General features: G+C 40.9%; 1 protein-coding gene across 3 annotated transcripts; it reads right to left on the minus strand.

The window, feature by feature from the left end:
* Positions 1 to 1444: 1444 nt before the first annotated feature.
* On the minus strand, positions 1445 to 10722 carry LOC123069360 (transcription factor bHLH68). Of its 3 annotated transcripts, none has more exons than XM_044492196.1 (8): positions 10150 to 10722; positions 9577 to 9868; positions 9022 to 9102; positions 7815 to 7880; positions 7442 to 7507; positions 6676 to 6732; positions 2037 to 2090; positions 1445 to 1929 (listed from the first exon to the last, which is right to left on the minus strand). In XM_044492196.1, exons 1-8 carry the CDS (start codon positions 10446 to 10448, stop codon positions 1777 to 1779), a joined length of 1068 nt encoding a protein of 355 aa, XP_044348131.1. In that variant the 5' UTR covers positions 10449 to 10722; the 3' UTR covers positions 1445 to 1776. The 3 variants fall into 3 exon arrangements, with proteins under 3 accessions (XP_044348131.1, XP_044348128.1, XP_044348129.1); XM_044492193.1 differs by having other exon boundaries at positions 2037 to 2093; positions 10150 to 10718; XM_044492194.1 differs by having other exon boundaries at positions 2037 to 2093; positions 9577 to 9865; positions 10150 to 10712.
* Between the last annotated feature and the right edge of the window lie 1606 nt (positions 10723 to 12328).

Here is a 12328-nt window from a genome sequence, read left to right on the forward strand (position 1 = left end):
TCATTTGAAATTTATATATAAAACTTTTGAATGAGAGCCCGGTTGTCAAGTGTGGTTCTCAACCAAGCCCTTAAATAGGGGCCCAAAGCAGATGGTTGTTGCTATATCTCTACTATTATTAAAGGGAGGTTGGTAGGTTCACCTCACCGTCTGCCTCGGTATTTTTGCCGAACACTCACTCCCCAGCTTTGATTTGTCTGTTGATTTTTTTAATAGTCTCAATTGATGCCACACAAAATAGAAATCAACGTAAATAGAGTAGCTTGGAATAATCTAGCAAAGCGGTACTTTATGAAAACTACGTCATGGCTTAACTCTATCAAATAAAACTAAATCATAACAAAATCCCAACCAAATCAAAACTTTCCTTACCTTCCCCAATGTGTACCAAGACCAAATCAAATCGTACCGAAACCTCATTTATATCAAAACTTTCATTGGCTCCCTTACCCGTACTCAAATCAAATTAAATCTTTCCAAAATATAGATATGTGGCCGTAAAGTCTATGTCGGACAAAATTGATGTTCAACCACTAGAATATGTATGCCCCCCTTGCAACGCGGGGGCAATTAGCTAGTATTTCTATTTTATTTATTTTTGAAAAATATATATTTCAAATATGTTGTTTCAAAAATATGTTTTTAAAAAGAATTTAAAGCTATAAGTGTATTTTAAAATTCCATGCAATTTTGAAAAATATTAGCTTCAAGTAGTAATTAGTAATTGTTCACATTTTTTTCAAAAGGGTATTGTAATTAAATTTTTTAGAGCATTTTCTAAAAAACATATAATTAATTAGTGTTTAATTTGTTTTAATATTATATAAAAAGTGTACCATCTGTTTAAAAATGTTCATGTGTAATTTTGAAAGTGTTGACATCTTTTAAAACTGTTCATGTACTTTTAAAAATACATTCATGTAATTTTAAAAAGTTTGCACGTCTTTAAAATTGTTCCCTTATATTAACAAATTGTCTATGCAAAATACTAAATGGACATATAATTTTATAAATTCTATGTATTTTGAAAAAAGTAATAATAATAATAATAATAATAATAATAATAATAATAATAATAATAATAATAATAATAATAATAATAATAATAATAATAATAATAATAATAATAATAATAATAATAATAATAATAATAAGAGAGTAGAAGAAACCTAATAAGAAAACAGAAAAAAATGAGAAAATGAAATGAAAGAAGAAACACCCGAAGAATGCGCAACCAAAAACCATAACAAACTTAAATGGAAAAAAAGAAGAGAAAAAGCGACTACCAAAAACCATAACAAACTTAAATGGAAAAAAAGAAGAGAAAAAGCGACTACAAATGGTTTGGCTATGTGCGTGTATCCCATGTGCGTTTGATTGTCACTTTGACGCGGAGAGCTTCTTATAGGAAATCCCCTTAAAACCTCAGTCGGAATTGCTCATATTCAACTTGAATCAATAAAGCTTCCCGGGTCCTAAAATAAGTCAACCGTCCGTTACAAAGTAGATACACATATTCCGTAGAAAAAGGTACTACATGCATACACAACAGGTGGAGAGCAGCAGTCTGTGTGTATATTGTGTGTGCATACATGCATGTATTGCATAGCATCATGAGCAATCACTCTTGCACATAGAATGACTGCTCCTGATGATATGTGTTTCCAAATACCTCAACAACTATATATGTAGTATATCAACAATGGATACATGAATGCTAATCAATGGTATATATTTACGCACGCAAGCGCGCGGTGAGTAGACAATTTGATGATCCTATCGCAGGATGATGCCGCTGAGCGGCGGCGCCGGCTGCCAGAAGTCGGAGGCGCTGTCGGCGCCCAGACGCGAGGTAATGCACGACACCGGCACCAGGCACATCCCTCTGCTCCTCAGATCTGACTTCTTGCCCTCGCCATCTTGTGCATCCTACATATGTACCAATCGAGTAGTTCAATTAGTATTTGGAGATGTGATCGATATCAACGTATACGAAGCAAACAAATGCAAATCCGTCTACACATGTTTGTACAAACCTGCTGGGGACGGGCTGCTTCTGCCGAGGCATTTATGTGATCGCCATGGTTCAGCTGCTGCACGCACAAACCAAAGACCAGTTATAGTTAAGGTTGATCATATTCGGAGCAAAGTTGGATAGAAGTACGTGCGCTCTTGCGTTTTAGAAATGGAAAGGGGCATACATCATTATCGAAAACGATTTTATATTATGGAACGGATGGAGTAGTAGGCAGTTGTTCACCTACTATCTCCTCCGACACATCAGAAACAGGCATACATTTTCTAACAAGTTCTTGCAATCAAACTTACTTTTGCACTATTCATGTATACGTATGGTTTATTTCGCAATTCTTAGAAATGTGCACATGCTCTCTTTTAAAGCTAGCCAACAGAAGCATGTGCACAATCGGCATTTCAGCATTGCACGTACAGGCGTGCAAAAAGTTTGCCTGAAATGATATAGGCATCTAGCGGACGTGCATACATCATTGGATCACATGCGGTAGCCAGCACATGCTTGCATGTCCCTACCTTATTTGCTCCGGCAATATGCGCCTGTGGTATCTTGTCACCGGTCAATCACTGTTACCCGCTAAAAATCTGGACGCCAAGTTGGCGCCCTAAAACGAAGATGACAACTGGTGGGAATTCCGTGAAAATCCAACTTAAACACTCTAAATATATTATAAAAATGAGATATTGGGTATGGTATGTTATATTTTATATCAGGTTTAAATTTTTAATTGATAAATTTCATTGCATCTTTGATAGATAAAAATACAAACCTCCGGCAGTGTGATATCAAGTTTATAGGGGGTGCATAGGGCGTACACATGCTTCAAGATCGGTAGTTTGACTAATCAAATATGCATTACATGTGAAGAGAACTATATATTTAAAAACATTATCCATATATCAATCCAATGGTATGCTACTGGTGACACATGCCACATATTTAGGTAGCCAATGGTATAACCACACACATTGCCCTATGCAGCCGACCAGAGGAGTACCCTTTCTGCTTATTATTTTGTGTTTTATCAGATTATGAACTTTGGGTTTGTGGATAGCGAAATTGTCAATGAATCCAGATTTTCACTACTCTGGTCAGTAGGTATTTTTCATAAACATGACCATGTTTACAAATAATGTACATTTGGCATTTAATTTGGGCTGAAATAGGTGGCATGTGCGCTACCTAGTGGAGAGGCGTCCACCCTGGCTAGGTGCACCCAGTGTCCATTTTGAAGTGGCTAGGTGCATCCAGCAATTTGTACCCTCTAAATTCAAACGTTCTGTTAATCGTAAAATACTCATACCTTTTCTCTAAGTCTATTTACCCATTTTTATATTTCTAAAACCATTTGGTCTTATCCACGACCCATTTCACAAATTGGATAGTAGAATTGGGCTTGGATCATCATCACAGCTGTAGGTACTCCCTCCGGTCCATATTAACTGTCGCTGAATTAATATGGATCGGAGGGAGTATTAAATATGTAAAGCTTCTTTGGTTCACAAGATTCTCAAGGACAAACACCAGATTGGAGTGACATGTCCTCTTGAACCTTATAGGATTAGAAAGCCACATGAATTTTGGAGAGAGAGAGAGAGAGAGAGAGAGAGAGAGAGAGATTCGTAGGAAAAATAAAGGAACTATACTAAGGTGTTTTAATGGATGGAAAATTCCAAAAACTTGGGTGCAAAAGCAATCCAAGGACAGTTTTTTCTAAAGATATCAAATGATTCATATAGGAAAAATCCCTAAGAGCACAAATCCTCCAAAATTTCTATGACATTGCTTTGGAAAAAAAATTAAATTAGGCTATGTTAGATGGAATGGGTCAGCTAATTTTGTGATGAAATTGGTTATCACCATTATTTTTCGTGTAGGGTGTATGGTTTGATGTGGGTACCACGTCACTGAGTCCATACAGTGAGTCCACGTGGCATCTAGTCCATGATGAAAAAAACTGTAACAACATTTTTGATGGTAAAAAAGTCATAGCAAATTAATAACAAATATTATTTGTTGTTAACTTTATGATAAACATTCATTTGTGATGTTCATTTGGTTACCAGTGCACCTCTAGGCTTCACAAGCAATGTCCGCCCTTGAGCCATCCTTTCATGAAGAAACAAGATGTTTTCTTCTACAACTTAACAACTAAACACACTTCGCCATCTACATTGACGATTTGACATTTTGCGCCATCGACAAAATGTGAATGCAGATATTTGTTAGTACTAAAGAACACAATACGCGCGCCAATGGTGACTAAGTGCATAAGAAAACTCATGGATCAGGTTTCCAACCATGCCAAGGGGGTGCTTCATCCATCACCTTGTGTTGCCACTATCCGCCACCATCGCCTGCCGAAGGAGGTCAAGCCTCTGCTCAATCGAAGCCACTCTATATGTGAGGCCAACGTCACTCAAGAAAACATCATTGTCTTAGCCACCCATTGTAGTATCCGAGGAGGATATTGGAGATGTTAAATTTGGTTGGTGGAGTCATGGACATTTGGTGTAGGTCGTCGACATTGAAGAGTAGGCCAAATGCAAAGGACTCCTCAACCTTGGTGACGATCCCATGACTCTTAGGCCACCATGGTGCATGACACATTGCATGCGACTACGCACGTTCCTCCTTTCGTGCTTCAGCCAACCATCCCTCAACACACGACGTTGATCTCGTCGTGGAAGAAGAAGTTGTGGCAGTGGAGCGTGATCTTGACCTTGGCATAAAGGAAGTCGATGTAGTGGCGTTGATGAGAGGTAGATGAGAGATAAGTAATGGAGGAAGGAAATAGGAGCGGAGGCATTGTCAAATGTCATAGAGGAAGGGAGATCATGAGGAGTGGTGGTGGAGAGGGATCATTTCAATGGATAGGCTAGGGTTAGTTAGGCTTGTATAAAAAGGCAACTAGATGGGAGGATCATTCTCGAACGGGCTTTTTCAGTTGGACGAAGTTGCTACTAACATGTCTTATTATGCGTGATGGCCCCTACTAAGTTGAACAATAGTGACAAGCCAGCCAATGTTGCTACCGGCGGCCCCTTCTATTGGTGCCCGTCAATGATGACTGTTTCGTTGAATCTTGGTCATCATTAGAGTACGTCATGCTTGTGGTCCGCGGCTGCCCATAATTAGTGAAATCTAGCATATATTGTGACTATGATGCCCAACAAGTTATTACTTCCTCTTGCAGCCATGTCTCATGCACGTAAACCTATGTGTGGGCAACCCGTCTAATACTTGAGCCCAAATGCCGGACATCTGGCTGGACTCAAGCTCTAGTTTTTGGCCGAGGGTTCTTTTTTTAACAAGGATCTAGGGTTCTATTAATTGAGTTACCTGGGATCTAGGGTTCTTTTTTTAACAAGGTAAAATCTAGAGTTTTAGTAAAATATAGATGCAGCAATGTATTTTATATTCAGAATATGATTGTTATTAATATATTTTAATTGAGTAAAGCTCCCGTTAGTTTGTTTTGAGCTGAGCTCGGCCGAGCTTGACATTTCAGGACCGCTATTAAAGAGAACATATCTAGTGAAATGGAGCAATCGGTGCACACTATGCTCCAAAGCTTTTGAGACCATTGAATGGAAATCTAAGAGACATAGTCGGGCTCGAACATGGATTGCTGTCATTTTGCGAAACATACCTCATACTATATGAAATTTAACCCACACTCCACGCTTTTCCCAATCCCATTAGTAAATGTACGCCTTTATTTCTAGCTCCAAACACAAAAAGAGTATTATATTTTAAACCACAAGCCCAAATTCAGATCTGATTTGACCATCCTTTTTGTTTTGTATTGATGAAATGTTCGAAACAAGACCAATATAGAATATGTTTTGAAACATTTTCAAAATATTTTTTTGACACTTGACCGAAATATTTACGAAACAACTACAAAATGTAGGATAGTGTTTCATTAAATTTACTAAAACATGTTGTTCTTATTAAGTTCTTGTGTAAGCTCCCCGTTTACAAAACTGACCCATCAAGTTTCAAAATGCAAGAGAAATAATTCAAAAATGTATTCAACACCAATCTTGTTTCTAAGAGCTTGTCAAGATGAACATGTTAGTGGAAACGGATCAAAAAATATGGCATATATGACCCACACCTTTTATAGTTAGAACAATTAAACACATGGAATTGTTAATGGAGAGGGACGTGGAGTGTGGGTCAATTCAACAAAACAGAAGGACTATTTTGCAAATAGGCCATCTACCCATTTTCCAACTTGATCCTCTCCCTCGGTTTCACATCCAATGGCTGCACTAGAATCGGGGCATCTGGTGCATAAATTTGACGGGTGCATGTAATGCGTCGTTGGCTATTAAAAGTTTGGCATGAACCCAACCCGGCCCAAGGTATGCCCAGGTCAGTGGGTGTCATACATACTATGTAGGATTTTCTCAAATAATAATAATAATGATGATGACGATGATGAGTCGGCAACTTAATTGAACTATTTGTGTTACAATTAGCTAAAGCCATGACGTTAACAACATCCATAAATATGTCATTCTCAAGAAAAACATCCATAAATATGTGTGTGTGTGTGTGTGTGTGTGTGTGTGTGTGAGAGAGAGAGAGAGAGAGAGAGAGAGAGAGAGAGAGAGTCATGGATTACTTACAGCTTGGTGACGTACGGATGCACCAGTGCCATGTCCCAAGTATGGGTAGCTGAGCGCCTGCGCAGCATGCATGTACACGGAAGAACGAGTGAAGATCAGTCATGCACATGAAATCGTACGTAACGTAAACAAGATTGTGAAGAAGGGAAACAGAGACGAGCAGTAGAGAAGAATAGAGAGAGCTAGACGAAGCACATCCAAAGCATGAAAACACAGGCACACACGCACATGCAACTTGCTGTTGTGCTGATTTCCACGCACGCGCTTTAAGAGCGTGCTCTTACACCCAACCCCACCCCTCCCCCTTTTTGTTTCGCCTGCAGCTCACGTCTCGCTTTTACAGGTAGCCAGGCACCACAGGTAAAATTTGCCGCCCCACACACACGTCTATACATTACCCTGGCACTGCACCATGTTGCATGGTAGGTCTCTCATGCGTATTTGTTTAGCACACATACTTGCATTAGTTGCATATTACATGAAAATGCCACCAACATTAAAGTAAAGAAAGCAGGGTGAACTTCAATATTTGAAGGTGATTAACGTGGATGCATGTGTGAAAATTATACGTACGTAGAAGCTAGCAACTGGAACTGAATATCAAAACGTTGCATCAAGCATTGGCAAGCCGCTGTCTGCACCTCTTGATGCAGACACCAGGAGACGAATAAAATCTCAACTCTTAAGGAATCAAATGCACTACGAATATGAAGAAAAAATTAGGGCCGATCGTGGGGAAGAGAGGGACAGGTTAAGGACGTTGGACCTCTATTTGACCCAGGAGGAATCCGATATAGCCAATAGTCTCTTGCAGCACGGACGCAGTGTCGGTCTGGTAAAATGGGAACAAGTGTGCATATATGTCAGTGTACTTTCTTTGCTGCATAAAGTGAAAGAATGTGCAGCTAAAAATAAAGGGCATGGGCAAAAGCTGCACATATATGCATCCCAATTTTATGTGTCAGCGGCCGCAAAAGAATATATTGCTAGCTTTTTGGGTCTTGGAGCTTAATTACATGGTGAACTACGGGGTTGAGCTCGCAGCTGGGATCATGCATAAGCATATTTGACATCAAGTGCTAGCTAGAGTGCAGTGCAGTGAGGTTTAACATTAACGTACAACTAAAATGGTGTAATACCTTGCCAAATGGGGAAACTATTTGGTGAAGTGCTGTTATTCTATCCCCGAGCTTTTCCTTCCTTACCTGAAATGACAAAATTGATGGGAAGCAAATATGAATACACACTTTTTTTTTGCCACTATGCATATGTAAGGCAACAAGGAATTTTTCTTGTATCTTATCATCTTCCTTATCTTTTCCATATATCTGAAATTTTCAACATATTTCTCTAGTAACATATATGAGCTTAAAACTCCCGGCTTCTGCATCATGTGACGCACACAACCATCTTTATTAAAATAGAGTATCCCATATCCGAAGTAGTATAAACAGCATAAACAATGGCCATACACACCCAAGGTTTCCAAGGGTGATACTTTTTTAATTAATCACTTTGGTACGTAAATACGTTTAGGAAAAAAATAAAACAATCTTACTATAGATCCATTTGTTATACACGAATGAGAAAATATGGATGAAGGTTCTTAGTTTCTTGGGGTTTGCAACGGTAACTTCAAAAAAAAAACTAGATAACCGTGTGGACAAATAATTCTATCTATGCCTATGTTTAAGTAATTGCCTGGCTCTAGGAACGGCCGAAGCCATACCAATCAATAAAAGATGTTACCAAACAAACCTGACCTATTGACCCTTTTGCTACGGCAAGGCCTTCGACTTCATAGATCCCTTCTTTTAAGTCAATCCAGAATATAAATACATTCAAACTGAATCATTTTTTGGGACATTTCATTAATACCTTTAGATTTATTATCATAGATAGTGTTCGAGATCCAAGTGATATATCATGGTAGCCTTACCTATTCTTCGGGAGAGATGGCCTTCTCATTAATTTGGTCAATACGTAGTACAATAATATGTGGATTGCATGATAAAAAATAATTTCTTTTGCGCGGATAATAAAATACTCGTTGCTGCATTCCAGTTTACAAGCACTACCTGATCCTTGTGGGACTATGGGCAAAGTATTCCATCAGATTTTTACACCAAAAGTTGAACATTAAAACACTTGGTTCGTTTTACATTTATCAATAAAGGGTCTACATTTTTATATGTGGTGCAAATGTGCAAATATATTGTCTAGGAGAGGGAGATGAGTGAGTAGAAGCGTTGACAGGTTCTTCTGCTGGTAGACAGAAAATTACATACCCCAGAGAGAGAATCGGAATTCTAAGCTAATAAGAAAGGAGTGCGTCAAGAATAAAACCTTCAGAATAGACTGTCCCGAAGAAGATGCGGCTTGAACCCTAGCCTTCTTGGGAGCTGATGCAGTTGCAGTGCTGTTACTCTGGAAGGTTGAAAAAAACAAAAACAAAAATCATGACTCTATTTCATCTTTAGTACAAAAGAAACTGCTAACGTAGTTAATTAATCCCATGATTGATATTGCCCAAATTAACATGGATTGAATCCGTGTGACATTACACATATAAGTGAACCTCTAAGCCCTCCCCGGCGAAAAAAGGATCTCTGCACCCTTAAGAAGATATGAAGTGTGCACATGATAAGTTTTTGTTTTTTGAGAATTTTGGAATTAATATTATTAGCTTTACAGAGAGTATATACACGACACACACACATATATGGAGCTAAAGGTTTTGTATGATCAAGCAACGATCGATTCCAATTAAAAGCGTCTAAGAATACATAGAATTGTACGCGAAACAACTGCAAGCAAACAAATATACCTTGCAATTAACTGGAGGAAACGACAAAGAGTTTATGGGGGATTTCAGCCATGAAGAGAAATTCAGTTGATCACCTCAGACGAGTTATCCGATTGTTGATTCCACAGCTCCGGTGCGGGCGCCGGCGCCGTGCCGTTGGAGAAGTCCAGCAAGCCGCCGTCGAGGTTCGAGGTGATGCATGACCTTGGAGAGAAAGCCAAGAGCATCTGGCTCAGCCGAGAGTTGGGCCCCGACGCCTGGATCTCCTCACCACCGCCATGGCCATAGAAACTGTAAGCTGGGGCTCCAGCCCGAGCCGCCATAGGACCCTCCTCTAATCCTTTTGACAGTAGATCTGACTCATGGTCTCCAACTAACCCCCCTCTGCTTTGTGGTTACCGACGCGTGCGTACGTACACATGCACCATCCATACAGGAAAAAACAACAAGTTAGTACTAGGAAGAAGAAACATGCATGTGAGATTTTCAGTAAAAGACCATTAGAGAGGTGGTTGATCAACAACAGGACAAAGCGCGCAGCTACTTAATTTGTACTGATGAAGAAATCTGCATGAATTGAAAGGCACCCTAGCTAGCACTAATTCTTTCGTTAGTAGTAAGTAAATCATAGAGGACTGAGGGTGGGGGGTATAGACGAAGGTCTTTACAAAAGCATCTGGCTCCATGATTCTGGCATCTGGCTCTCCTCCTGCCCACCTTGAAAACTTGCAGGGGAAGTTGCAGCGCTGTCACGAACCTCAGGAACTTGACCTGACGAGTGGTGAAGGAGCTGATGACCACGGGAGCAAGCCATGGAAGGAGAAGAAGACAGGAGAGGCATCTTGGTGGATTCTTCTTGCTCCTCGGCACAAGGCCTCAGCCCACTCATGATATTGTTGGCGTTGCTTGTGCCACAACACACCATCTGTTGCACCATGGTGCCCTTGAATTCTCCTCCACCTACCATCCTTGAGCACCAAACAATTGACAACAAATAATTCTTGCGGCTGCACCAATCAAATTTGCAGAGGATCTTGGCTGCCGCAAATTCCTATGCAAATCTTTATGGTATGGTAGCTTTGCATGTCCTCATCTCTTCTCTTTTCTTTAGAAATGGAGGGTCCAGTGAGAGAAAACAACAAAGAGAGAGAGAGAGAGAGGGAAAGGATAGGACCTGTTTGGAGAGGAATCTCGGCTTTTGTTTTCTTTTCTCTTCCTTTCGCTTCACTCCTTTCATTTGTGAACTTCCCCTTGCACTTTTCTCCCTCCTTCGCTCCCCTTTTGTGTTGTTAATTAGTTTTCTTTCCACTTGCCTCTTCCCCACTCACCTTCGTAATATTTACTACTAATAAAGTATTGATTGCTGCGAATCAACTTGTGGTTGGATTGTTAGAGGGACTGTGGTATCCCCAGCCCACCAGGGTTCAAGTCTTAGTGCTCGCATTTATTACTGGATTTATTTCAGGATTTCCGGCGATGCGCATTCAGTGGGAGGAGACGTTCCCATCGACGACGAGATGCCAACGGTGACTTCGTAAATTTTAAGATGATATGCCGGCTCAGTCTTTCGAAGGTGCTCGTAAGGGTAGGGTGTGCGTGTGTGCATTCATAGGGGTGAGTGTATGCTCAGTGGTGTTGATGTGGTGCAGAGGCAAGGAGGAGGCCAGCAACAATGGCCAGAAACACAACATCGGTATGAGGGAGTCCATGGCGGAGTCGAATGACACTCGGGGTAGTGGTGGTGGATCCCGAGTTCCTGACTCATGGCCAGCAGGAGGCGACAGACGCCCATGGGATCTCCAGTTAACGCCAACACGATCTGCTTGCCGGCTAAGATCTTTGTTTTTGTCACCATGTGCTATGTTGCCGACTCAGCCGACCAGCTTGGTTAAGTTTACGGAAACACTAACGCCCACACATGTGGGCGTCGCCGTTCACTGTCTTTTGCACGAATCTTGACACGAAAATATGGATTTGGTGTGCCAGGTAGGACGGGGCTTGTGTGTGGACGTTGGAGAGTTTGCCCACACGCCCGCACCATGTTGTTTGCCAGCTGCGCTGTGTGGGCGAACTAGTTTTTGCCCACACAGCCACCACCTAGTTCATGCGCATGTGGGCGAACTGCTTTTCGCTCACATGACACTCCTACATTGTGGATGGCAACTGCAGTTACGCGAACGTGGCAACTAGGTAAACACACATGGCAACTGTGATTCTTTGCTAGACGGCAACTGCAGTTGCGCCTACGTGACAACCAGATAAACACACATGGCAACTGTGATTAACAATACATGGCAACTATGGTTGGATCACACGTGGCAACTAGGTAAACACATATGGCAACTACTGTTTGACCATATATGGCAACTAGTTAATCACACACGGTAACTACAGTTTGATTATACACGGCAACTACCATAAATTAGACATGGCAACTATAGTTAACCAAAACAGATAGAGTTGCCATGCTTTTACAACTACACTTGCCATCCCGGATAACTACATCTGCCAACCAGGATGGCAACTAAAACGTCATCCCGCAGGGTACCTAACGTAGCTGCCAGAACGTGTGGGCATTTTTGCTTCGTGCCACACGCGCGGGGTGAAGATGAGTAGTACTTGTTGGGCGTGTGGCACGAAGTAGCCGCGCCCACACGTGTGGGCAATTCTAATGTCCGTCCAAACATAGCCCATGTTCGTTGCCTCCTGCTCACACCACACACGGTGTGTGGGCGCATGTCGAATATACCACACGTGTGGTGGATATCGGGGTCCTAGGTTTATACCTATGGTCCAGATTGAACCGTTCACTTCTACAATCCGGAATACATCATGGATTCATGTGGA

The sequence above is a fragment of the Triticum aestivum genome, chromosome 3B, assembly GCF_018294505.1.
Source record: "Triticum aestivum cultivar Chinese Spring chromosome 3B, IWGSC CS RefSeq v2.1, whole genome shotgun sequence".
Lineage (NCBI taxonomy): Eukaryota > Viridiplantae > Streptophyta > Magnoliopsida > Poales > Poaceae > Triticum > Triticum aestivum.

Excerpts from the sequence above, each read along its gene's own strand:
- LOC123069360 (XM_044492193.1), bottom strand. The coding sequence starts at position 10,448 with ATGGTAGGTGGAGGAGAATTCAAGGGCACCATGGTGCAACAGATGGTG. Across the intron at positions 9,869-10,149 it reads TCATGGAGCCAGATGCTTTT|CAGAGGGGGGTTAGTTGGAG; the intron begins GTAAAGACCTTC and ends GTAACCACAAAG. Across the intron at positions 7,508-7,814 it reads TAGTTTCCCCATTTGGCAAG|ACCGACACTGCGTCCGTGCT; the intron begins GTATTACACCAT and ends CCATTTTACCAG.